Source organism: Erpetoichthys calabaricus, chromosome 2 (genome assembly GCF_900747795.2).
Source record: "Erpetoichthys calabaricus chromosome 2, fErpCal1.3, whole genome shotgun sequence".
In the NCBI taxonomy this organism is placed as follows: domain Eukaryota; kingdom Metazoa; phylum Chordata; class Cladistia; order Polypteriformes; family Polypteridae; genus Erpetoichthys; species Erpetoichthys calabaricus.
Window position 1 is genome coordinate 172,110,845 of NC_041395.2, and position 26,853 is coordinate 172,137,697.

At 41.0% G+C, this 26,853-nt stretch overlaps 1 protein-coding gene across 3 annotated transcripts in view; it reads left to right on the top strand.

Annotated features, from left to right (window-relative positions):
• Nucleotides 1-11,150: 11,150 nt before the first annotated feature.
• LOC114646550 (diacylglycerol kinase delta-like) overlaps nucleotides 11,151-26,853 on the top strand; it is a 133,967-nt gene continuing 118,264 nt past the window's right edge. For all 3 annotated transcript variants that reach the window (XM_051923580.1, XM_051923577.1, XM_051923576.1), the window contains exon 1: nucleotides 11,151-11,282. In XM_051923580.1, the coding sequence (XP_051779540.1) occupies nucleotides 11,154-11,282 (129 nt within the window). In that variant the 5' untranslated portion in view covers nucleotides 11,151-11,153. The remainder of the gene's footprint in view (nucleotides 11,283-26,853) is intronic.

Genomic DNA, 26,853 nt, shown 5'->3' on the forward strand with positions numbered 1-26,853 from the left:
TTGCCTTCTGTCTTCAGTTCATTAGCTTTGGTAATGCTGACATTTATAACTGTGGTGGAAGGTCTACCTGAACATGTTTTGTCGTTCGCTAACGTGTTGCTAACCTTAAAGTACTTACACCATCGAAATACAGTGGCATGGCTAATCATTTCATAACCGTATGCTTGCCATAACATTTTGAGAGTTTCATTACTACTCTTTCCAAGCTTAATACAAAGTTCAATCACACACCTCTGTCATACTCTCACAGGAATGTTTTCTTCATCCACCATGACGACATGTACGAGGTGCTTCCACTCACTGTAACAGAACCGTGAAGAATATGGCAGTCCGACCTCAACTGCAGGTAAATACCTGTCAATGTATGCCATTCACAAACACTTGCATTGCATTCCCATGTCTGCCTCCCTGTTAGAGTAATAGTGACAGTCTCATTACTTTTCAATCAGCCCTCCTATATTGTATGTATGCTGTATTACTAAGTCTTGGTATTGAGTAAGAAATTCTCTCCAAATTTTTCTGCTATTTTATAGGTCATACAATTGGACTGGGGTTCTTGAATTTAGAAGCTTCGATATTCTTATCTGCTGCTCTTGAATGTATTAGGCCAGCAAATCAATTCCATTCATCTCTGAAACTATTGAATTCAGTCCAGGATTCCAGGGACTGAATCCTCTCCAAGCCCCAGAGGGCACAAGGCTCCACCATGACAAATGCCATGTTGGGCCTTTTGAGCCTGGTGCAGATAAGACCTTTTCCATCAGGAGTTTCTTCAACAAAATGAATGACAGATTAGATTTATAAAAAATGTAAGGTCTTAAACAGTTAAAGGGCCAAGATGACCTCAACTCGCCATGCCACTACTCTAGCATGTGTGTGGGTAAATCTGGTTGGGAAGCTGAACTTTAAGTGCCAAGGACTACAAAAGGCCTGTTTAATGCCACAGAAAGAGTAGGCATATCCATATGCTGGCCAAATTATGAGCAGGAGACTGGCAGCTGCCAACTTTATACTTCTTTGGACCACACTTCAGCTTACCTACATGACCATGGGTACATGCAAAAAGAGGCAGGTCAATTTAATCTCCAGATAGCAAGTTGGCACTGAAAATGGGTATAACTGTTTGAAAGCAGAGGCACCTCTATTCATTCAGCTAGTGCACTGAAAAATGAAACCAAGCCTCCAGACAAAGGCTGAACAAGAGCTAACACCTAGTCAATGACCTCATTTAGACTAGTTTCCACTCCAGCTCAAGTTATGAATGCCTGAAAAAAACTTTTCCACACCTTAGGAGTCTTTTGTGAGAAGTTCCTGGATTACTAAGGAAGAAAAAACTGGCAAAGAAGAGCTTTTATGAAACAAATAAAAACAATGGGCCCTCAGTGGAGACTGCCTTTTAGATTGCAAAAATACAAAAAAAAATAATCATACTGGTCAATGAGGAATTTTGTTTGACAAAGTGGGTCCATTGTTAAGCAGGCAGTAGATACCAGAAGGAAATGGGCATTCAAGGAACAAGGCGCTACGTCTAGACATGGGAAGATCAGGAAAATAACTCTTCATCTTTTGTTTTACGTATAGCATTATGGCAAGGGCCATCTTACTATTAGTTACGTAGGCCTTCACTTTAAGTATACCAAGGACACCATAGTAAGACGTATGTAATATATGGTGTAATGAGGTAGGTGGCACATCTGATCATATTGATGATAATGTGCCATGATTCATGTGGAGGGGTGTGGCTGGGTTGCAGCAGACGTGATTATCATTAGATTGAAGGTTGAGGTGCCATTATGATTAAAAGAAGTGAGAAGTGGTGTTCTAATAAGGAGCTCCATACATTTTACTTTTACTTCATCTTAATACATTTTTAATATCACGCTCTGCTCAAATTGCAATCCTGTCTTTAGAATACCCCAAACATGAAATAATGACATTCTCTAATACCTTATTCACTTTTAGTATATGTCTTACTTTGCCAAAGAAAATCAGAATAGCTTAAAGTGACTTTTTGATGTGGCCCTCTTAAGTTTGGGATGGTGGCACGTCTATCACCACTGGTAAAGCAATAAGCAATGACCGATCTTTGGGCATTAACTCAAAGATTCAGTGTCCACCATGCAATCAGAATTGTTGCAAGTTTTTCTCTCCCTTAAATGGAAGCTAGCTGCAACTCTTCTGAAAGTGTTAACCTGTCTCACTTGAGGTGTAAAATCTTTAAACCACATCAGAGTTCTGACTCAATAACCCTGTGGCATTTGTCTGTTCTCCCAGGTTTTGGCTCAGATTTTCCTCCACATATGTCTATTTAATGGGTGACCTGCATGTGACAATATTTTTTCACTAATATTTTAGGCTGTGGTTCCCAAACCAATGTGCAAGTGAAATTATCACCCAATCTGTTTAGAAATATTGGTTTAGTTCTTTACTTTTGATTTGAATTTCATTTGATTCCTAATTTTGAAATATAACCAAGCAGGACTGTTTAACCTTGAAAACTGGCTTTAAGGTAAGAAAAAAGTGGACAATTTTTCATTAGAAAGTCTGGGATTTATCGCATCTCTATTTGCAGAGGTTAAAAATCTTGGTGCTATTTTAGATCCCACACTCTTCTTGAAACCATATATTAATAATATTACCAAGGTACCCCTTTTTCATTTTAAGCAAATCTCAAGGTTGCATCCTTGTCTTTTGGATAGTGAAACAGTGACCCTTACCCACGCTTTTGTCATCTTGCAGCTAGATCACTGCAATGTGGTGTTGTTTGGTATCCCTACTCAGAGCCTCAACAGACCAAATTTCAGCAGCAAGGGTTGTTACCCATTTTAGAACTTTAGGAGCATATTACTCCTACACTTCAAAAATTATATTGGCTACCTGTCCTTTTTGGCATTCAATATAAACATCTCCTCTTAGTTTTTAAGGCCCTTCATGGTCTAGAGCAGGGGTCCTCAATCACAGTCCTGGAGGGCCGCAGTGGCTGCAGGTTTTTGTTCTAACCTGGTTGCATAATTAGAAAGCAATTCATGCCAATAATTTAATTTCATGGCTTGTCAGTGCTTTAACTCTGTTATGTCAGGTAATTCTTATATCCTGGATTTTCTTCTTTCCCTTTCTAAGGATATCATCTAAATGATTTGAAGGCTAAAATGGACGAATAATTCCCATTCCTTCACTTTTTCCTCTTCAATTTCCTTCCAAGTATTTAATTTAACCCAATAGTACATGATTACACACAGGTGTAAATGGTAACAAGCTAAATGGAGAAATGCTGGTCTCTTTTGTCATTTGCATGTTATTGCTAATTAGGAGCAATTAAAAACCAAGAATACGGCTGTTTAAGACTAAAATAAGCAATAAGAGTTCAAAATCTTAACGAGCGAGACAACTAAAGTGAAGCAGAAGTGTTACTTGAGCAATAAGTGTTTCTTATTAAGCAGCTGGGTTGGAGTAAAAACCTGCAGCCACTGCGGCCCTCCAGGACTGTGATTGAGGACCCCTGGTCTAGAGGGCTGCAGGTTTTTCGAAAGTTCCAACCCAATTGCGTAATTAGAATCCAATTCTTGCCAGTCTCAACCCATATTTAATTTTATGGTTTGTTGGCCGGCAATTTTAGGTTCTTATATCATAGATAGATTTTTTTTCCTTTCCAAGGATATCATCCAAATGATTTGAAGACCAAAACGGATAATTTTCAGTCTGTCACGTTTTTTTTAAGTGTTTTATTAAACCAAATAGTGCATAATGAATCCACAAAGGTGTAAATGGAAACATGTTGGATGGAGAACTGCTGGCTCCTTTGTCATTTGTATCTTATTGCTAATAAGGAGCCATTAAAACAGTGAATGCAGTTGTTTAAGACTGAAATAAGCAATTAAAGATGGGGAACCTTAACAAGCCAGACTGCTAAAATGAAGCAGAAAAATGTCACTTGAGCAGTAAGTGCTTCATCAGCAATAAATGGCTTCTCATTAAGAAACTGGGTTGGAATGAAAACCTGCAGCTACTGTGGCTCTCCAGGACCAATGCAGCCTGCCCCTGGTTTAGACCCACCTTATCTGTCTTCTTTATTGAATTCGTATTTTCCATCACACTGACTTTGTTCTTCCGATTCTATGCTGTCAATTGTGCCACTGTGCAGATTGCGTACTGTGGGTGTTTAGTGTGTCAGACCCATGGTTATGGAATGCCCTGACTTTGGTGCTTCATACATGTACCCCACTTTCTGTTTTTAAATTTAAACTTAAAACTTGTCTTTTTAATATTGCTTTTTGCTGAATTTGTTAACTGTATATATAAATTGGACTGTTTAATAACATGATTTAGTATTGAAGAAGAGGATCCTTGGGTATCTTGAAAGATGCTTTTAAATCAAATGTTCTTTTTTATTTTTAATTTCAAATAAATTGCACAGTGTGCTTAAATCCAGTGGTTTCTAACATTTATTCCTCCAAGGTGAAGATTTGCATGAGCATATGCAAGAGCCCACCGCAGAGGCTATAGTATTTACAGTCTTGTAGTATTGCTGCAGCCTTGACAAATGTGCTTGCTTTTGAAATTAAATTTTTTAACAAAAAGCATTTTTTGCTACTAGTGCTATTACAATGCCTGTGCTTTTTTAAAGTATAAAAAAGAAATAACAGGCTATTTCAAAAATAGTTTTTATTAAATAGAATTGTTTTTGCTAGTGTCTGAATTACTTAACCATAATTTAAAATATGTAGCAATTTTTGAGGAGTAAATAATAACCAATAATTAATAAAATGCAGAATCTGTCACTGTAGGTATTATGGATCAGAACAAAAGCTGCTCATTCCTCACTCAGCTTAAATATTAGTTTTTAAATTAAGCATAACATTATTAGGTATTCCTGAAAATGAATAAAAAACAAAAGTAATTTTTAGAATGCAGAATTAGTCACTGCGGACATTTCTTCATAATTTAATTACGGAAGGTACTTTGTTACCATTTGCATGTCCATTGGCAATAGCCACATTTGATATTAGTGGAAATGCAAATGTGTTTTCTCTTCACATACAACACTCAAGTCAGCAGAAAAGACAAAAGCATCATGTGGAACGGTGGCAGCAGTCAGGTAAGATGACAAAAGTGCTGCTTTAAAAAGTGAGCGCCATGGAAGTGGTGGCAGTGGCATATATGAAGTTGACCTACCATGTCTTTAATGAGACTGTCAAACCTTTTCCATAATACCAAAATATTAAACTTCTCTATGGCATTGAGGCATGTCACCTTCTTTACACTTTTTCTTGTTGGGTCATTTTGAACAGTCAGTACTGCACAGATAAACAAGAGCAACCATTAAACCCTGAATTGCTGTGCACACATGGGGAGTCCACCCAGTCCCTACCTAGATGTGATGTAGACAATGGAGATGTGTTTTAGCCTGCAATGTCAGATGTAAATGTAACCAAGCTAAGCTATATATGCATATAATCTAAATTTGTGAAACAGACATTAAAGGGAGTCTTTGAGAAAACTAATAGTCAATACTGTATGTGCCATATGCATCATGTTTTGAATGCTGATGAAGTGGGCCACAAAAGTTTTTCATATGTTTGACACCCTATTGCAGTATAAGTATTATTGATTTAAAATATTTTTCAACTATTGTGTAATTATTAACAGTTATCTTGCAGCTCTCTTGTAGATTTACTTGGACACCCACTGGTTCACAACTCCCTGGTTTATAACCACTGCTCTACTTGAGAAATCCCAACAAAAATGAATAAGTGTACCAAACTTCACTGAAATCAGTCCATAGCAGAGTTGATTCATTTGGACAGACAAACATGATGAAGACAGTAGGTGTTACTTTGTTTTATGTGAGTGCATCTAAGGATAAGAGGGAGGCACAGTGGCCATTGCTGCTGCCTTACACATCCAGCATCCTGAGCTCACATAGAGAGCCTGGTCATTGACAGTGTGAATTTGCATGTTGTCTTTGTGTCTGTGTGAATTTTTCCTCAGGTACTCTTCTCTATCACGTTTCCTAGAATGTGCAGATTAGGTTCATTTTTGACTTTAGATTAACCCTGCAATGGACTAATGTCTTGTACAGATAGAGAGTCAGCTAAGATAGGCTCCTGTTTCCTGCAATTCTAAATTGGATTAAGCTGGTTTTGTTATGTTGTGTTATCCACCCAATGCTGCTGGGGCAAACTGGGACAACCTGGTAAGTAGTTAATCAAATGGGTCTGATGGACCCCTCTTACTTTCTGCAATTATATTCAAATTCAGCAACAAACGCTACACAGGCAATTCTAATACCTCTATAAATTAATTCAGTTCTCAATTCTTGAATGTTAACCTCTATTTTGCAAGACCCCATAACCAGATCTTCACATTTTTCTTCCTAATCTTATTGGTTAATTCAGCCATTCATTGACTAAACCTACTTTTACTGTCATGGAGTCACAAAATACCCAAACCTTAACCGTAACAATTCTGTAAGTAAGGCAGGCGATGTTAAAATCCAGGTGTTGCTGTGCAGTGTTGACTTCTTGATGTTGTTTTTTCATACTTTACACCAGACAATGTCATTTTAACTGTTAATGAAATATGTTTTAATGGTGTGAATAAAATACACTTTCCACATAAAATTTACACCTCTAGAAAGTAGTCCTGAATTTTTGTTATTCACTGAAATGGCAGTTTCTCTCATGTAAGAGACGGAGGTTATGTGAGTTTTTAATGCTCTGATTTAAATTGCGATACTTTTGACATGTTACATAAATTTTTACATGAAACTTCCTCCTTCATACCATCGTTAACAAAAGAGGAAGTAGAGAGGAAGTTGGAAGAATATATGCCATTCTCCAGGGGGTAGGCATATCGATATCCAAGTCTACCATAAAGGGAAGACTGCATGAAAGTAAATACAGAGGGTGCACTGCAAGGTGCAAGCCACTCATGAGCCTCAAGAATAGAAAGGCTAGATTGGACTTTGCTAAAGAACATCTAAAAATGCCAGCACAGTTCTGGAAAAACATTCTTTGGACAGATGAAACCAAGATCAACCTCAACCAGAATGATGGCAAGAAAAAAGTATGGAAAAGTTGTGGAACAGCTCATTATCCAAAGCATACCACATCATCTGTAAAACACGGTGGAGGCAGTGTGATGGCTTGGGCGTGCATGGCTGCTAGTGGCACTGGGACACTAGTGTTTATTGATGATGTGACACAGGACAGAAGCAGACGAATGAATTCTGAGGTGTTCAGAGACATACTGTCTGCTCAAATCCAGCTAAATGCAGTCAAATTGATTGGGCGGCGTTTCATGATACAGATGGACAATGACCTAAAACATACAGCCAAAGCAACCCAGGAGTTTATTAAAGCAAAGAAGTGGAAAATTCTTGAATGGCCAAGTCAGTCACCTGATCTTAACCCAATTGAGCATGCATTTCACTTGTTGAAGACTAAACTTCGGAGCCCCTGAAATGAAGGGATTGTGTTAAAAAAATGCTTTAGTTGCCTCACATTTTTATGCAATCGTTTTGTTCACCCCACTGAATTAAAGCTGAAAGTCTGCACTTCAAGTGCATCTGAGTTGTTTCATTTAAAATCCATCCATCCATTTTCCAACCCGCTGAATCCGAACACAGGGTCACGGGGGTCTGCTGGAGCCAATCCCAGCCAACACAGGGCACAAGGCAGGAACCAATCCTGGGCAGGGTGCCAACCCACCGCAGTTCATTTAAAATTCATTGTGGTAATGTACTGAACCAAAATTAGAAAAACGTTTTCTCTGTGCAAATATTTATGGACCTAACTGTATATCAACATTTAGCTCCTATCTGGATTACTAACACACAAACTAGTGTAATTGATATGACACAGCATCATAGTAGATGTGCTGCCACTTCACAGATCCTGGGTTTAAATCTTATAACTGGACTTCATCATTTCTTTCCAAAACTGCATTCCCAATATTTAATTTTTCAATCTTCTTCCTATTTAATCATTGTACTGTGTGATCAGACCATACTGTGTGTGTGTGTGTGTGTGTATTTATTTATTTTATTTAATGAGCTGTAAAAAGCCAAGTTTGCCCATTGGGACAAACAAAGTTCTATCCAAAAATATACAATAGTTCTATCTAAAGGCATGCTGGTTAGGTGAATTGCACTGCTAGGAGAGGCTCACAATGCCGAACTGAACTAAATAGTTTTCAGAGTGTTGTGTGCTGCTTATTTATATAATATGAACTGTTGAATATATTACACTTGAGGAGTGTCAAATGTTTAACTCTTTCAAAAGTGCTGTTTTTTCACTTTTCAGTGTGGAGTCATTGAGTGAATTCTGAAAGTATTCAGACCCTTTACTTTCTGCGTACCTTATTGTGTTGAGAATTAAACTTTAATTGGTTACATTTATCTTTTTTGTCAATTAATCTACACTCAATAACCCATAATGACAAAATGTTAACATGTTTCAGAATGTTTGAATACTTAATAATAAAAAAGCTGAAATCTCTCATTCATATAAGTATCTAATCCTTTAATTCAGTACTTCAGTAACTCCATAGGCAGACGTTACAGTTTTGAGTCTTTGTGGGTAATTCTCTTCAAGCTTTACACATCGGGATTTGAGTACTTGGCAAATTAAACTCAAACCACATTAGACTGAATGGGAATCATCTGTAAACTGCCATCTTTATGTCTCTCCCCAGATCTTGTGTGGAGTGAAAGGCTGACCAGTCTCTCTGTCCTTGCCACTGAGAAGCACAACCATAACATGATGCTGCCACCCCATCCTTCACTATACGGATGTTATTAGGCTTTGGATGAGCAGCACCTGGTTTTTGCCAGACATAGTGCTTGGAGTTCTGCCCAAAGAGTTAAATTTTTGACTCATTAGACCAGAGAACCTTTTCCTCATTCTCTCAGAGTCCATTAAATGTTGTTTCGAAAGCTCCAAGTGGGCTGGCATATACCTCATACTCAAGAATGGATTCCATCTAACCACTCTGCATTGAATGTGTAATCGATGGAGTACTTCAGAGATGGTCGTGCTTGTGACAAGTTCTCCCATCTCACCAGAGGACTTCTGAAGCTATGTTACAATGACCATTGGGTTTTTGGTTACCTCCATGACCAAGGCCTTTCTTGCCTGGTTACTCAGTATGTCTAAATGGCCAACTCTAGGAAGCATCCTGGTGTTCCAAACTCCTTTCATTTTACAATTACTGAGGCCACAGTGCTCCTGGGAACACTGAAAAGCTTTAGAAATGGTTTTATCCCCTTGGCTTTATCCTGGAGGTCTACAGAGAGTTCCTTGGACTTCATGGCTTGTTTTTTGTCCTGAGATGCAGTGTGAAAGGTGAACCTTCTATACACAGGTGTGTGCCTTTCTAAACAATGTCCAATCATTACAGTTTTCCATAAGTGGACTCCAATCACATTCTAGACACATCTCACAGAGAATAAGCCAATGGAATGCACTTGACCACAATTTGGAGTGCCACAGCTTTGTGTCTGAATACTTAAAAATGAGAGATTTTAGTTTTTGATTTTTAATATACTTAAAAGTCTTTCTGAAAATGTGTTTACTTTGTCAAGATGGGTTATTGAGCATAGGTTGAGGGACTTAAATTGGCAATTTTGTACATTTAAAAATAAATCTACAACACAATAAAATGCAAAAGGTGAAAGAGTCTGAATACTTTCTTAATACACTGTATGTATACTGGTAAAATGTGAGATTTAGCCCTACAGTGGTGATATCACATTAATCAGTTTGCTGTGTATAGCTCACATCATTCAGTCAGAGACCACAAGACACAGCAGTACATGTTTACCAGTTCAGCCAATGTCCTGGTATTTAGACATTGGACAGACACCGGTCTATCTGAACACAGGGATGAACACAGGGAGAAGCGCAAACACACACTAAGAGCAAAAGAAACTGAAGTGTGGTCCAACACTGTAAGATGATGATGATTACCAGAAGGCTCTGGGTTCCTGCCTTAAGCTGTATGCTGGTGGGGTGGACCCAGAGCAGTTTGGGATATTGAAGAATTGATGGTGATGATACCGTACAGAAGAATAACACATTGCTACAAAGAAAAATGAAGTACAAAGAGGCAGAAGTTAACACCAGAGAAGAATTAATTATGTCAAATTCAAACAGGAATTGTTGGCTAGACTAATAATAACAATATAATATCCGAGTTGGCTGAATAAATCTGTTTTGGTTCATAAGATAGAAAACCCATAAATGGTCCTAGAAGAAGCAAGTTTAAAACCAGGCTGCCTCTATGATTTCATGCTTGGCTGGGATTCTAAGCCACTCTTCCACAGTTTATGAGACTACTGTGCTACTGTGTCGCTTATAATAATGTGCATTATACATACATACCTACAAATATAGACCTTCAGACCCACATAATCCATATCAGAGTTGAGGGAGTCACCCTGTAGCACTGGTTTCAAGGTGGGAAGCAACCTATGGTAGGGTGCCAGCCCATCAGAGGACAATTTAAATAATATTACAGATTAACAAATAATTACACTTTTGACTTCAGTAAAATATAAAAAAAAGGGCCAGTAACAGCTCCTCAGTGGATTAATACCTTCTTGTGTATAGTTTGCACTTTCTCCTATTGTTTTCATGGGTTTTCTCTGGGCTGCTCAGTTTCTTCTCTCATCCCTATGCCTTGCAGATGATTTTAACTGGTGACTGTAAATTGTGTATGCTGCATAACACTTTACAATTTCCCTTTTCCCTCTTAGGTTAGTGTTTGCATCTTCATAGACTCGACATCCTTGGTTGGAATCTCATGCCCAGTCTTTGTTGAGGTCAAGCTGCATGTTCTCACTTGTCTGTGTAAGTTTTCCACTGGTTATTGCAGTTTTCCTCTCACATCCAGAAAGGTTATTAGAATTGAGGCTAATAAAAGGTGTGAGCGTGCGTGTTCCCTTGTGACAGACTGTTGGCCTGTCCAGGGTTTCCTGCCTTGCGCCCAGTGTTACTCCGTACAGGCTTTGAAATTGATTAAAATGAATTTAAAGTTTTTGCAACATTGTTGCGCACTGGGCGGCAGAGGGAGCAATTATCCTGTAGTGGTCCTACGGTTTCGCCAGGGGTCGCTGGCAGCCCGTACTTAAGAGCAGCTGGTGGAGTGGAAGGATGGCGGCTGGAGCTGAGGCCGCGGCTCGGTGTTTGGAGGAATCTTCGGACAGCGAGCCGGAACAGGAGCCCGGTTCGCCGCAGAAGCTGATCCGCAAGGTGTCCACTTCTGGTCAGATCCGCAGCAAGGTACGGTGTTAACGCGCGGGTTCTTTGGAGGAGTGCTGCTTTAGGGGGCACCGGTTGGGGACTGCGATTTAGGCCTTGGAGAAGCTTGCATCTTTGCAGCCGAGCAACCCGGCTTGCTTTTCAACCAGACAGGGCCTGTCACTAGGAGATGCCAGCAGCCCGGCTTATACGAGCCCTGGAGTCGAAATGCAGTGTCTCATTGGTGTCTGCAGCCAGCTGATTGGTAGGTCATTTAAATGAGAACTAATCTCAGTCGATCGGTCTGTGGTAATTGATTACACTGCGGTTCAGATCAGTGCTTGGGTGGCATTCTGCTGGAGCGATCGACTTGATTAGGGGCTCCGTTCTGCCCAGGACAGTTGACTACATCGGGACTCCAATCGGCGTGAGTGTCTGCGCGTGCAGGGGCTTCGATCCACTTTACACGGGAGCCCTGTTGTCCATGGGTGGCTGCGTGGGTCGCACACCGATCGGCTATCATGCAATGCTTGTAACTCGGTCATCAGTCCACAGAGATGTATTGGGACTCCCATAGGAAGGGAATGAGAAAGCGTCAGTCTGAGGTGGTGGCCGACAATAAGTGTACATAAGCCCAGCAGTTCCATGCTGGTGGAGTTGAAGGGGCTGTTTGTGTGAAGGATCAGGTTTACCCTTTTCATTCGCACAGGTGACTGAATGTCCCCCAATAGTGGTGTATGAACATCATTGCACATTTGCTGGAGGGTAGTTGAGAGGAGGCTGGGGCAACTGGCACCTCTAGACTCATCCCTGGTCCAGGTTGGTTAAGGCACACCCATGAGGAGTATTCAAGTCATATTCCTGTTTCTACCTTTATACAGGGTAGTGGTAGCTTCTGGACAACCTGAGGTGATGGGGTTGCTAGAGAGATAACATCCTAAAGTGCTGACGTGTAGACCAACAAGACGTATGCTTTGTTATAGTTTGTTACTAACAGAATGTTTCTGCTGTTGCTTAGTCACGGCCAGTTTTAGTGTTCACAGCTTGAAGGCAAGAAGAGGAGCCATTAGAAACAGGATAACTTCATTAACACATCCATCCATGCATCTTCCAGACCCGCTTTATCCTGAGTGTGGTTAAAAATACATTTGTTTTATGTATTCATGCATGCATGTGTGTATGTCCATATCTACATAAATAAAAATGCCTAATTGTTGAGTTACTGGTTGTGCTCCCTTTCTCCCCCCAAGGTAGTTTTGTTTTTAATCCAGTCTGTCATTTCCACTTAACGGAAGCTCATTGTACTGAGGGAATGGCAAGGGTGAATGCAGTGCCAATAATAGCAAGCAGTACCGGGCAGTCAGACAGTGTTGGTTTCCTTTGCTTAGAGCCTCCACGTGCTTCCAAATTCATTTTTTTTTTGTCTTTGATTCATTTATTAACTGCTCTGTTGTCTTTATTTTCTCTGAATGAAGATGAATTCATAATAATAGGGCATAACAAGAAATGACGGAAATAAAAATATAAACATGTATTCAAATGTTGTTATAAATAAATTTGCAGTGTGTGTGTGACAGGGAGACTGGTTGGCACAAGGGGTATTCAAGTGGCACAGGGTGAGGGAGGTGTTCATCCGGAGAGGAATACAAAGTGGCCAATGGAGAGACACTTGACAAGTTGATGCCGGTGTGGGGTAATCCACTAACACTTCAGGGTACCCCAAGAGTAAAGTCTTTAGCAAATGTGTTGGTTTTCCTGAAATAATAATAGAAGCAGAGGAACACCACATCAGACCCTTGGGCTCCTGCTCCTCTATATAGAATGTGCTTCCTTTTTAGATGGTTCCAGGGGCACTGAGACTTGGGGACCATGGGATTATTTTTTCAATCCCCTCTCGGAAAGAAATTAGTCTGGTGTAAGAATGCAAGTTGGAGCAAGCGGGTGAGACCTGAGTAAAGACACCTAGTGGGGACAGTAGGGTTTTACTTGAACACATTTTTATTTTATAGTTTACTAGTTGATTACCCAGTGGCTTCGCTCACTGAGTGCAAGGGGAAAAAAATAAAATGTAGTCTATAAGTTATTAAACAGTAAAACATTAACATTTAAGAAGTAAAGTTACATTGAGCATTACTGGAGTGGTTTCAGGTAAACTACATTTTAAAGGCTCTATAACACAACAGATAAGTCGTAGATCCCTTGTGAAAGGTGCTACACGACCACTGTGGTATAGAAATTTACATTTTCTATGTGATCGTCCAAATTTTTGCCTGACAAATCTACATGCCTGCGATTTACTTGTTAAAATAATAAATCACAAAAGCAACCTTGAATGTTATGGGGTTTTAGTGACCCGAACTTACCTTAAGGGACAGTAAGTAGTTGTGTAGGGCAATTTACAAACCGAGTCCTGCTTCGATGGCGCAGATTACACTCATTTGCAAAGATTTCCACTCTCCCAGGAGCCGACGGGGGACTTGAAGTGTCACAAACAGTGCGAGAAGAGAGGACGCTGCCCGAAACTGCGAAGCTCTCGACTCGGTGGAGCAGCCCGACATTTCGCGCCTCCCAGCGTCCACTTTGTTCTCACGACCCCTCGCAGCTGAAGGCGGTCTCGTCTTCACATTGTTTACAGCTCGGCGCAGTTAAAAAGTACAAAGACGCAAAGCTGTTTTCCTCATCTCTTCTACTATCAAGTACTACCAACTAAAAAAAAGTTACAATGTGGCAGTTTCAGCGATAGTCATGTGGACGAATAAATAAAACTTCTCTGTCGGAACGCGCCTGGCGGTGGATGGCTCAGCGCTGTTCAGTAAAATAACTCTCACACAAATAATAATTCGTAAAGACGATATAAAAATGGCGTCCACAAACGAAGTGATTAGTTCCTGTATTATAATATGTTCTGTGGTCATAGGTCATTTCCATATCGCATGGTCATACGTAATTTCCGTTTCATACGTAATTTCCATATCACGTGGTCATACGTAATTTCCGTTTCAAACGCGAAAAGAATTTTATATATAGATTTCGTTTCATCATTTAAATTGATAAATCCACTTTCTCAGTTTTTGAGCTGCTCTTGCGTTTTGTTACAAACAATATTATATTAAAGTAACCCAGAGAAAGATGATGGTTGACATCTGCTTTGAGTGTATTCACACTTTACTGCTTTACACTTTATTCACACTTTACTGCTCGATTATTCCATACCTTCCACGAGAACTACAACTCCCAGTTTTGAGGTTATAAATTAGTCTTGAGCAACAAGGAAGTCCACAAATTGATGACTCAGTAAAATGCATTGACGTCTTTCAATGGCTAGAAAGGTACAAGGCGAGAGTTTTTTAAAGTCTCCCTGAAGGCGCAGAATTAGAAAGCAGGTTGTTGCCTGACAATTGGAAAGATTGAAGAAATGGGGGGGGGGGGGGGGGGAGGGGGGGTATTGGAATGCTGGGGCAAGAATAGAAATAAAAGTGATTCAAAGAATCCATGGAAGAGTTGGGCTAAGCCAAGTTCAGGGATATCTAGCGCCATGCCTAATTACACTACAGATGTACCTGTCCATATTGCTAGAATTAATATTCCAAGAAAAAAGTCTTAATACCCACAATTTATCTGTTTCAGTGTTTTAAAAATGTTATTCATTTGTGTACTTTCCTGTTGTGTATCCTTATTTGGAGCTGCAAAACTGGGATGTGTAATTCTCATGGAAAGTGCTGAATACCCAGCAGTCAAGTACAGATGAGTCTTGCATGACGGTTATTCTGTGGGTATGAAAGAGTACAATAAATTCCAAATTCTTTCTTTTCATCTGAATTTAAATTTTCATTTATTGATTTCCATTTTGTACTGGTAGGCGAAGCCAACTCATTTTGATATGAATGAATATGCAGCAGCTGTCGCTAAAGGGGAGGCCTAGTACAGTACAGCACATACTTTGTCACCATTTTAAGTCATTTCTTGCTTTCGTGTGTACGCGTCACTGAATGTAACTGCCGTGCGATACGCTTGGCCACAAGTGAGCAGCTGGTCAACGGTGGAGAAGTAGGACTTGCTTACTTGTAATTCTCTGCGTTTGTATGTGTGCATCCCTGCTGTGTCACCGCAGGAAGTGTAGTCACTGGGAAGGGGAAGAGAGACTGTGCGGGATTCCTCCAAAAAGACCACACGCATCTCGCAATCATCAGTTCATGGTGACATTTCATGCCACCAACTCTGAGGTCAGTGCCAAAAATAATGATCAAAGTGCAGGTTGTTTAAGCATAAGCAAATCACTTGATTTGCCTGCGCTCCAATTGGAGAACCAAACGAAATGTAACCAATTGTATCATAAATATTGTAAGTTGCCTTGGATAAAGCTAAATAAGTAATGGGTTGGAGTAGTGGCTCTGAGGCTAGGGATCTATGCTGAAATCGGAATCAGAATGAATCGGCAAGCAATTCTACTCCGTTGGGCCCCTGAACAAGGCCCTTAACTTGCAATTGCTCTGTCCTGGGGGTGAGTTAATTTGTATTCAGCCCTGCAAGCGGGTCCTCCAACCTGCAGGGAAAACTCCGGGGTTGGTGGCAGGATTGGCATTCCAGCTACCGCAAAAAAAAAACTTCACACTGTTGCAGTGCGGTGCTGAGGTGTCGCCCAATGCACGGCTGCACTTGGGTCCTAATTTGGGATCCTGAGGTGGTTTGTCAAGTGGTGAGTGTGGCATTGCGCCGTATGAGTGCAGGCTCTCAACCTCTCTCTAAATAAGTTAATGTAATGTAAAGACCATAAGGTGCACATACAGTATATACCAGTGGCACAACCTATAAACTATTTGTGTTTTGTGATTTTTAAATTTGTTATTTCTTCTGTTTTTTTGATATGTTTGAAATGTTTTTTCTGTAAAGTAAGTGATAAAGCTTTATACATTTTGCCAATTTGTTCCATTAACAGACATTTTCAGTTCAAGTTCACATGAATGCCCACAGGAGCAGACCTTTGTTTGTAATCTGAGGGTCACATGTAGCAACACCAAAATGGGCATAAATAGGTGCCCACTTCTTCAAATTATAAGGAGCCAGAACCTATTGTGGCAATAAACAAACCTTCCTTGTTTTATAAAGCGCCTTTCAGTAGTGAACATCACCCTGTGGTGCTTTATAAGTACAGGGCTACAGCTGCCATCTGTCTATTATTGAACCCACTTAATCCAGCTCAGGGTTACAGGGCTGGAGTCTACTCCATGTTCTTTATAGCACCTTTCAATAGTGAACACCATCCTAATGTGCTTTAGAAGTACCGAGCTAGAGTGCATTTAACATTTATTAATTTATGAAGACGGTGTGATGGTAGTTGGAGCTTCTTCAAGCAATAAGGTAATACATTTCGTATGGCACCTTTCTGTGCCATCTAAACATGACGCTACACTACAGTTGTTTCCATATGTTTTCGAACTTGGGCACAAATGCAGGTTATCTAAATTTGCTGACTGTCACAGAGTGAGTCTAGGGATGTACCAACACACCATATTATCTTGTATCTTTTGATAGGAGGCTCTCAAATTGAGATGTGTGGGGAATCAAGTAACCCATCGTACAGGGTGGAGAAAAACCAGTAGACTATACAATAAAGTGATGCTTGCATTATGTGAGTTGCATGTAAAAATCTAAACCAGCAATCCCTCAGATTGAGCATCTTCTCCTTTTTTTGCACATTTTGCAATGGAAATGCTTCCAGGAGAAACACATAATCGTGCCCGGAGTTGCTTTTTGGAAGACTGCATTAGTTATGGCGAACGGCAAATAAGAACATGAACACAAACATCCACCCTCCTGTACCCTTGTGGTGTAGTATATGGGAGCACTATGCCTTCTGTGTAAGTTATGACCGTAATGGACTGAAAAATGAGAGTGTGCCGAATTAGTCAAATACGAGTAGCATATGCCAGTGCTAACACCACAATCGGGTCTATTCGTCTGCATGGACATCACCCTTCTGTTGATTGGTAGAACTTGAATGCTTGAAACAACTTCAGAGTCTCACTGTAACATTTAGGCAGCCTTTCTTTGAACCCGGCAAAGGTGATCCTTCTTGGTAGTTCAAGAACATGTGCCATGTTACTCCAGTCCATCTCACCAGCCTTTTAATATAACTGCAGTTGCTACATTGTTGAACAATACAGAAACTCAACATACAAATGAACTGTCAAAAGCAGTAGCCATCACTCTTATTTACCCCACGCTACCTGACTATTACAGCACACAAAGTTACAGCAGAATAGGACGTAAAAAAATAAGAGGGCATGTATGAAGAGCGGGGCTTTTTTGAGAGTGTTACCATTGGAAATGTGGCCAGAGAGCCAGCAGCTACCATTAATTCTGTTTTTGTTACCTCATTGGTTGTTTTTCCTACATTGTCATACACTGCTTTAGTTATGTGCTGCATACAGTCTGCTGCTGAGAAACCACACGGGGCTGTGGAATCAGAGTTGGAAGCAATTATTGGGTTACAAGTGTTGAAGTCGGTAGATTTGTATTTTTTTTTTTTACTCGGACTAAATGTAAGTTGTAATGTAAAACTTTCCAATTTCACTGTACTAATGCAGTTAAACTATATTTTTGTTTTCTAGCCTTTTGGTAAAAGTATAACTTTTTTTAGAATTTCATAAGTATTTTCTATTTTTCTAACCTATTAAGTCCTAAACAGGCTACAGCACCTCCTACAACCCCATCTCAGCTAGCAAAGAGCACAAGGAAGGAACAAACCCTGGACAGGATGACAGTCCATTACAGGGAGAACACTCACACATCAACCCCAACCACACTCTAGGGCCAATTTAGCATCGCCAGTCCACCTAACCTTTGGACTGTGGGAGGAAACTGAGGCGCCTGGAGGAAACCCACGCAGACACAGGGAGAACTCCATGCAGGAAGGACCTGGGATGCAAATCCTGGTCTCCTTACTGCAGGGCAGCAGCAGTACTGCTGCTCCACCATGCCACCTTTTGTAAGTTTTATTTAGTAAATACCGTATATACTCGCGTTTAAGTTCTCCCGCGGATAAGTTGGGGCTTGATTTTAAAGTATAATTTCCGGTATTTTGTAATGTCGGTCATATAAGTCGAATGCTGAAAACTCCTGCTATTGCTCCAAGAGATTATGATATGCTAATGGCCACCTGAGAGAGTAACCACGGAGCACACTGCCTTTTTTTCTATGTATTGTGCCTGTGTGACCTGAACTATTCCGAAGCGACGTTTGCACTGATTTGTGTTTTTTGTATCTCACACCCTCATACACCTTCATCGTAGATAAGGGATGTTCTTACAATAGAGCGTTCAATCAGAAGAAAATATGAAGCTTTTTTTAAATTAAATGTTGTTGAAGTGGTGAAAGAAATTTGCAACAAAATTTGATGTGCCTGAGAAACTGGTGTGAGATTGGAGGAGGTTAGAAGATGAAAAAAAAAAAATGTGTCGCATTTTTGAACGGGTGTATAAACCGGGGTCTGATTTTTATGATCGAATTTTTGCGTTTCAAGACCGAGTTGTATGTGAGTTTATACGGTAAGTATAAAATCCACAGCAGTGTCACAACAGCCTTTAAACCCCAACCGGAACAGGTTAGGGTGCAAACAAACAAGAAGCCCAATTCATTATGGCAGTGATGAAATGCTTTGTGTCTTGTTTGTTTTGTGCTTTCGATCAACATAGTAATAATAGTCTAATTACAAATCGAGGAGTCTGAGTTCTAGTTGGAGTCGGTGGTACCATAAATTGAGATGTTGGAGCTGAAAGTTTTGTGTACCAACTTCACAGCCCTGCATACAAAGCTCCATTGTTTCATTCTAAGGCCTCATATATGATACTGTTACAATGTTGATCGTTTAAAATAAATTTTAAAATGACACATGTTCAGAGCACTTCCTGTTTTAGCTGTATTGAAAATGTATGTAATATACCGAAACAAAACATGGATTTTGTGAACTGTTATACCCCTAAGTGAGTCTGCAGCAGGGAGCCAACCAGCAGCTTCTTGGCCCTTTAAGCACTGGCCCACACTGCCGACTAACTGCAACTATAAGGCTGGTATCGGCTCTGCCCCGCATGGGTGGGCACAGGGGCTCAGTCTCCCATGCACAGGACTGATTTGGAGTAGTTGCTCCGCATATTTCTGAATGAGGAGAGGAAACCAGAGTTGACTACCGCCCAGTGGCACTCACTCCAATCATTATGAAGTGCTTTGAGCGGTTAGTTTTGAGTCACATAAAGAATCAGCTGCCCCCCAAACTGGACCCTCTACAGTTTGCATATCAATCAAATCGATCAACTGACGATGCAATTTCAATGGTATTCCACCTGATCCTGTCACATCTGGATCACCGCAATGCACATGTAAGAATGCTGTTCATTGATTTCAGCTCAGCATTCAATACTATCATTCCCAGGCAGCTGATCAGTAAGCTGGATCTGCTCGGACTCAACACCTCCACTTGCAACTGGATTCTGGACTTTCTCACTGAAAGACCTCAAACAGTACAGATTGGGAATATAAGATCTATCACCATCACACTGAGCACAGGTGCCCCCCAGGGTTGTGTGCTGAGCCCGCTACTCTTCACGCTGTTGACCCATGATTGCACCTCCAACTCTGACACAAACCACATTATCAAGTTCGCCGATGACACTACAGTAGTGGGACTCATTGAGAACGACGATGATGCGGCGTACAGAGAAGAGGTGGAACGGTTGGCACTTTGGTGTAAAGACAATAATCTGTCACTTAATGTTGAAAAGACAAAAGAGTTGATTGTTGACTTCAGGAAGACAAAGGCTGTCCATCTCCCACTCAACATTGATGGCGTCACAGTAGAGAGAGTGAAGAGCACCAAGTTCCTCGGTGTTCATATCACAGAGGACCTGTCCTGGACCAAAAACACCAACTATCTTACAAAAAGGGCCCAGCAGCGTCTTTACTTCCTGCGACGACTGAAGAAGGTGCACCTCCCTAAACCCATACTTACCACCTTCTACAGAGGCACCATAGAGAGCGTCCTGACCAGCTGTATTACAGTCTGGTATGGAAACTGCCATGCCTCCAACCGCAAAGCTCTTCAGAGGATTGTGCGGACTGCTGAGTGCATCATTGGCAGCTCTCTACCCAGTCTGCAGGAGATCTACACCTCACGCTGCCTTCATAAAGCCACTAGCATCATGGCTGACCCCCACCACCCCTCCCACCAATTGTTTACTCCTCTTCCATCTGGAAGATGACTCTGCAGCATCAGGAGCAGGTTTGCGAGATTGTGCAATAGTTTCTTTCCCCAAGCAGTCCGGCTTCTGAACACCATGCTGCCCTCCTCCACACTGGACTCTTTACTCCACACACTCTCTGGATTACATAATACTACTTAATACTGTATATGTTTTTTAGTTATATATATATATCTTGTGTACTGCACCTTTTGACTCTGGAGGACGATATTTCGTCCCACTGTGTACTGTAAGTATATTGTTAGGATGACAATAAAGCTCTACTTGACTTGACTTGACTAGTCCCATGTGAGCCTATGGAGAACATATAAAAATCATCTAGACAGCACCCCAAAGAATGGGGGGTTGCAACACTACTTGAGTTGCTCCTGTGGTTTTAGAACCTCTTTGTATTTTACCAAAAGTGCTTCCATTCTTATTTTTTTAAATAAAGTATCCATGTTTTCAATTTTTGGACCCACTTATTTCCTTTGAGTGTTTCAGAGGTGTTCATTCTGCTGGAGCCACGTGAAGATGCAATTATGTCTTTTTCCAACAGACATAAACAACTTTGAAATATGGCGGTGTCCCCTCATGAACACACATAGCTTTCCTGCATATCTCTCATGGAGATTTCAGTTACCACCAACTTTGTTCCCAAATTACTGAAAGTAAAGATAAAATGCATGTCCACTAAAATAGACTCCCCCTATTGACTGCATAGGAATAGCCGAGTTTGCAATTGCCTGAAGGTACATTCATTATTCCCATTACCCAGAAGTCCCCAACTCCACTTCCCTTTTCCCACTTTGTTCTCTCCTTGTCATTGGAGATGCAGCTGCTTTTTCAGTTTTCACAACAAAACTGCCCAGTCTAACCTGTGAGACCTTCTACACCTTCAGCAGGTCATTTAGATTGAATGCGGTAGAGTTGGAAACCCTCCACAAAACTGGCAGCTCTCTCATCTTTAAATTGGAAATGTGCATGCCAATGAATCTCTGGATATTTTTTTTTTCAGTGTAAAACAAACGTTTGCTTTTTTTATTTTGTGGGCACAGGGTTATGTTTTGGTGGCAAATGGTATTCATTTTTAACCACTAAAAGGAAGAGGGGTGGTCCTCTGACAGCCTTTTTGAAATACAGAGTGCTGAATTAAAGTCATCCAGTAGGGCTGATTGGAATGCTTGGCTTGTGCTGCCTGGCAAAATGGATGCCCTCAATGTGTGTCTACAAAGGAGTGCAGTGCTTAGGGCTGCACTTAGGTGGTGCAGCTGAACATCTGTGAACCTGTTGTATGCCAGCCACATTTGCCAGCTGGACTTGTTTGCACTATGATGGCAGGCAATACTGCTGTGTTTGTGTTGTGATAGAGCAGCTCCATGACAGTGAGCTGGTGTAGCGAAGATAGCTGACCACAAAGTCCCGGCCCTGTTTCCTGACAGTCAGATGTGTCACTTTTGCACAATGATGCGCGTGGTGCTCCATAGCCGGCTGTTGTAACCTCCAGTCATACAGGCTCAAGGTGGGTCAGTGGAGGGATCCAAATGGACTACGAGGCACAGCTTCTCTTCTTCTGCAGGAACAAGGTGAGCTGTGTTTAAATTGTTGTAGTCACAAACTTCCCTTGCCTTTACAGTGTGCACTTGGCTACAGCTTGCTAGAGGATGTTTGCTTTGAGTTGTGTGCAGCTTTAGCAGATGGCCCCTGAACATGAAGGCGGGTCAGTTTTCTGCCAGCCACCTACTGCCTCAGTTCTTTTCATGCCCATGGCCTCTTGGCTGCAATGCTTGAGCTCTCGGTAAGAGGACATTAACTTTTGGGGACTTATTCACTTGAGATGGGTAGACTATTGAAAATGTAGTTGGAGATCAGGTTAGTGCAGCATGGTGTTCTCAGCTCTTGTCATGTTAAGGTGTTAGTTTTTACTTGTTGCATGCCATGGCAGTTCTGCTAAGTGCAGTGTACAGCTGATGTGAAGACATTGGCCACTGTGGTGTACATATAATTAGCAGCAAAAGGCCTACATTGGCCTACGGCATATCTTATACTAGCTTTTGTGGAATATCCATCATGGTTTTTAGCTTCAAGACCAGGTCAATTTTGTATCGTAATGTTTTTTTGCTTTTTCTACCTTATTGGGGATTAAAAATTAGTGTTACTGTTTTTTTTTTTTTTTTGGTTTTTATGTTTGATTTTTTTCAAACTGTGCTTAATGTTTAGCTGAAGGTTTTTTTTTTTTTTTTTTTTTAAACTTGAATGCTTGCCTCTGGAGAGGACAGAATTTTGTTTAAAATAAATGTTTATAAGCTCACCTAAGGATGGGTAGGCTTCACCAAATGATGTATATCAGAGGTGGCCAACTCCGATCCTAGAGAGCCACATTGGCTACAGGTTTTAATTCTAACCATGAACTAGTTTTTTGCTACTACTTAACTTCATTTAATTTATTTGTTATTTAAGAGTTGGAGCCTTTAAATTGGGTTTCGAGTAATGTTAGTCCTGCAGGGCTGCAGTGGCTTCAAGTTTTTGAATGCGATTGCTTCCTAAGAAGTCATTTATTGCTGATGAAGCACTTCTTGTTCAAGTTGCTGTAGTTGTTTTGTTAACATTTTGAACCCTTAATGGCTTATTTTAGACTTAAACAGCTGAATTCACTGTTTAAACCGTTCCTTATTAGGAATAAGATGCAAATGACAAAGGAACCAGCAGTTCTCCATTTAGCTTGCCTCTGTTTCCACCAGTGTGTATTCATCATTCACTATTTGGTTTAATTAAGTACTCGGAAGGGAACTGAAAATCACCCACCCGTTTTAGGCTTCAAATTATTTGGATGATACTTGTATCATTAGCAAGAGAGAAAAAAAAATCTGATTTAAGAATGAAGTGACATGGTAGAGATATTTCACTTCATGGCTTGCTAGTGCAATAAGATCTGTTACTGGTGAGGATTGGCTTCTAATTAAGCAACTGGAACAAAAACCTGCAGCCACTGTGGATCTCCAGGATCGGAGTTCACCACCCCTGATGTATACAAACTTTAAAGAAAATGTGCAGCTGATGTCGGTCACAACCAAGTAAACTGCTATGTTAAGTCTGTTGACTTCATCATGTTTTTGAATAACTTTCCTTTATGCTAGTGGTGTGATGGTCAGTATAGCTCCTGCAACTTGCTGCATCTCCAATCTGTCTTGTTAAAATCTTATTTTGTCCATCTCTGGCTTTGCACAGGGTTGGAAACCACAAAGAGTGTTTTGGACATGGGCGATGAAGTGAAGTAAACACTTAGGGCTCATTTATACTTCACACTCAGAACGCATATGCTCCCACATCATGGCCGCCACACGTTCTGAGCGTTCATTTGATGCGTCCTCTGAGCGGGTCCTCAGAAATTAACGCGACGCGTGCGCGAGTTGCAGTACAGTAATCCCTCGCTACTTCGCGGTTCACTTTTTGCGGATTCACGACTTCGCGGATTTTATATGTAAGCATATCTAAATATATAACGCAGATTTTTCGCTGCTTTGCGGGTTTCTGCGGACAATGCGACTTTTTACTTCTGGTACTTGCTATCTCAGTTGGTTTGCCCAGTTGATTTCATACAAGAGATGCTATTGGCGAATGGCTGAGAAGCTACCCAATCAGAGCACGCAGTTAAGCTCCTGTGTGCTGCTGATTGGCTCAGCGACGGAGTGTTGCATTAACCAGGAAGTCTCATCTCACTCATTCAGCATTAACGTGCTACTGCTTCAGGGGCCGTGTCCAAGCGCCAACAGAAGATGCAAATGATTGCAGAAAAGGTAAAAGTTTTGGATATGTTGAAGGAAGGGAACAGCTACACCACTGCAGGACACCATTACAGCATCAATGAGTCCACGATTCTTTTTATTTAAAAAGGAGGAAAAGCATATAAGATCTACGGCCGCAGTGTCCTTTAACCAGGGCGCAAAACGAGTTGCAAGTGGACGTGATAAGGCAGTAGTCTGGATGGAATCTGCTTTAGGAATCTTTGCAACAAGGTCGACTACGTCATGACCGCCTACAAGTTGCTACGTGTACTTCGCTATACAGTAAGTGTAAACTTATCTACCGATTTTCATATTGCTTAGCAGTTGTCCCTGTTATTAATAGAGTAAAGGGTGGGTTGTACACAATACAGGGAGGGTTTAAAAACGTCCAAGTACACGTTAAACAATTAAATAAATATGGTGTCCCTACTTCGCGGAAATTCAGTTATCGCGGTCGGCCTTGGAACCTATCTCCCGCGATAAGTGAGGGATTACTGTACCAGCAAAACGTTGGGGGGCGCAGTGTGCTAAAAGTTGAAATGTGAGGTTAGAGTCTCTGTTTACTATCTACATGTGACAGAAAGCGGCTTTGCGGATCCTACGAGATTGGTGTGCGTGCTTCGATATTTGATAAATGGTTCGAAGAGGTGAAGCAAAATGCCGACATACAGATGTATTCATGGTGCTTTTATATTCAAGCATCGCATATTCCCGATCGTAATGACACGATACGTTTTAAAATTCTCACATACCGTCTTCGGTGCCATCTTTTTTTCTAGGGCTTCCTCTGCTCCTGGCAGCAGCAAATCAACTGCAACAGATCGCCACACTGAGCACATTAAATGTATGATATTCCAACTCTCTGCACATTTAGAATCCTTAAGATTTATACTTGATATCACTTTCATGATGAAAAGCATTAAAGTATGTATATTACATTTTACAGATAAATCGGTAATTTCACTTAAATAATGAATACTGTTAATAATTACACACATAGGGTGACACAGTGGCAGAGCGTTAGCGCTGCTGTTTTGCAGGGAGTCGCGTCGCTGATATTCCCTGCCTGGAGTTCACACGTTTTCCTGCTGGGTTTCCTCAATGTGCTCCAGTTTCCTTCCAAAGATCTGCTGATTTAGGGATTTGGTGCCGCTAAAATGACGCTAGTGTATGTGTGTGCTTGTACTCCCCTTGCGATGAGCCGAGGTATCATCCAGGGATTGTTTCTCACTCGTGCCCAATGCTTGCTGGAATGGACACATCCCTGAATTTAATCAATAAACATCCTTTTCAGAGATATTGCGGAAAGGTGTCATCGGAATTTAATGGGTGTTTCAGGCAATTCACAACACAGAGAAGCCAAACATGTTCTCACCATGATAATATCTCGCACTGCCACCTGGCGGATTCCTCCAGATTTACGTAAAGTACGTGAGCAAGTATAAACACTTCAACGCTTGTGTAGCAGGAGCGTCCGCTGCAGCATGCCTCGTGTCGCGTGAAGTATAACTCCGGCCTTAGCACTGGTCATGCTGGCGAGCTCTTCCTGGCTAAGGAGACATTATGTGCTCCAACACAATGCTCCCATTCAAGCATGGAGGCCCATGAGTCTCCCTTTAACAGGATCTCGCAGCCTACAATTAATGTACATACTGCAACCTGAAAAGGCTGTCGAGTGAACATAATGGTGGGATAATAATAATACAATAATAATAACTCTTTGCATTTATATAGTGCTTTTCTCACTACTCACAGCGCTCAGTAATTGCAGGTTAAGGGCCTTGCTCAAGGGCCCAACAGAGCAGAGTCCCTATTGTTATTTACGGGATTCGAACTGGCAACCTTCCGATTGCCAGTGCAGATCCCTAGCCTCAGAGTGTGGAAAGGTGGACTTTTTGAACATTTGAAAAGATAAGAATATTTTCAGAAAGAAAAGCATGCAATAATATTTGCAAAAGCAGCTTCACTTTTAAACTACTAGTCCGACAATCGTGTTTATGAACTATAATGCTAAAAGTGGACTTTCAAAAATCTTCGTCTCTGGAAGTGGAGGAGAAGCTGTCAAGAGATTAACACTCCACTATTAGATCTCTCAGATATTTGATTTATTTTCTACATAGTCCGCCCTGGATGTTAACAGTATCAGGGCACGTTCTTGATGTGGTGACATATTGAGAGAATGGGAAGTCCACGTTTAATATTAGCTGTCTAAACTGACACAGTCCAAGTTATTTTAATTTAGATACTTGTGAATGAAAGGTTGTTTATTAGCCACACTGGTGTCAATGAGATTTCTGCTGGTCATGCTGATAATCTCGGGTTTCTTTTTGTAGTGTGTTCTGTTTCTCTCAGTGCATTGCTCTAACATCTTCAGACAGGAATGAATGCTCATGTTTTACAGACTCGATGAAGGACTTATGGAACATTACAGAACATGACATCCATCCGTCCATTATCCGACCCGCTATATCCTAACTACAGGATCACGGGGGGATGTCTGCTGGAGCCAATCCCAGCCAATACAGGGCGCAAGGCAGGAAACAAACCCCGGGCAGGGCGCCAGCCCACCACACAGAACATGACATTTCTACACTA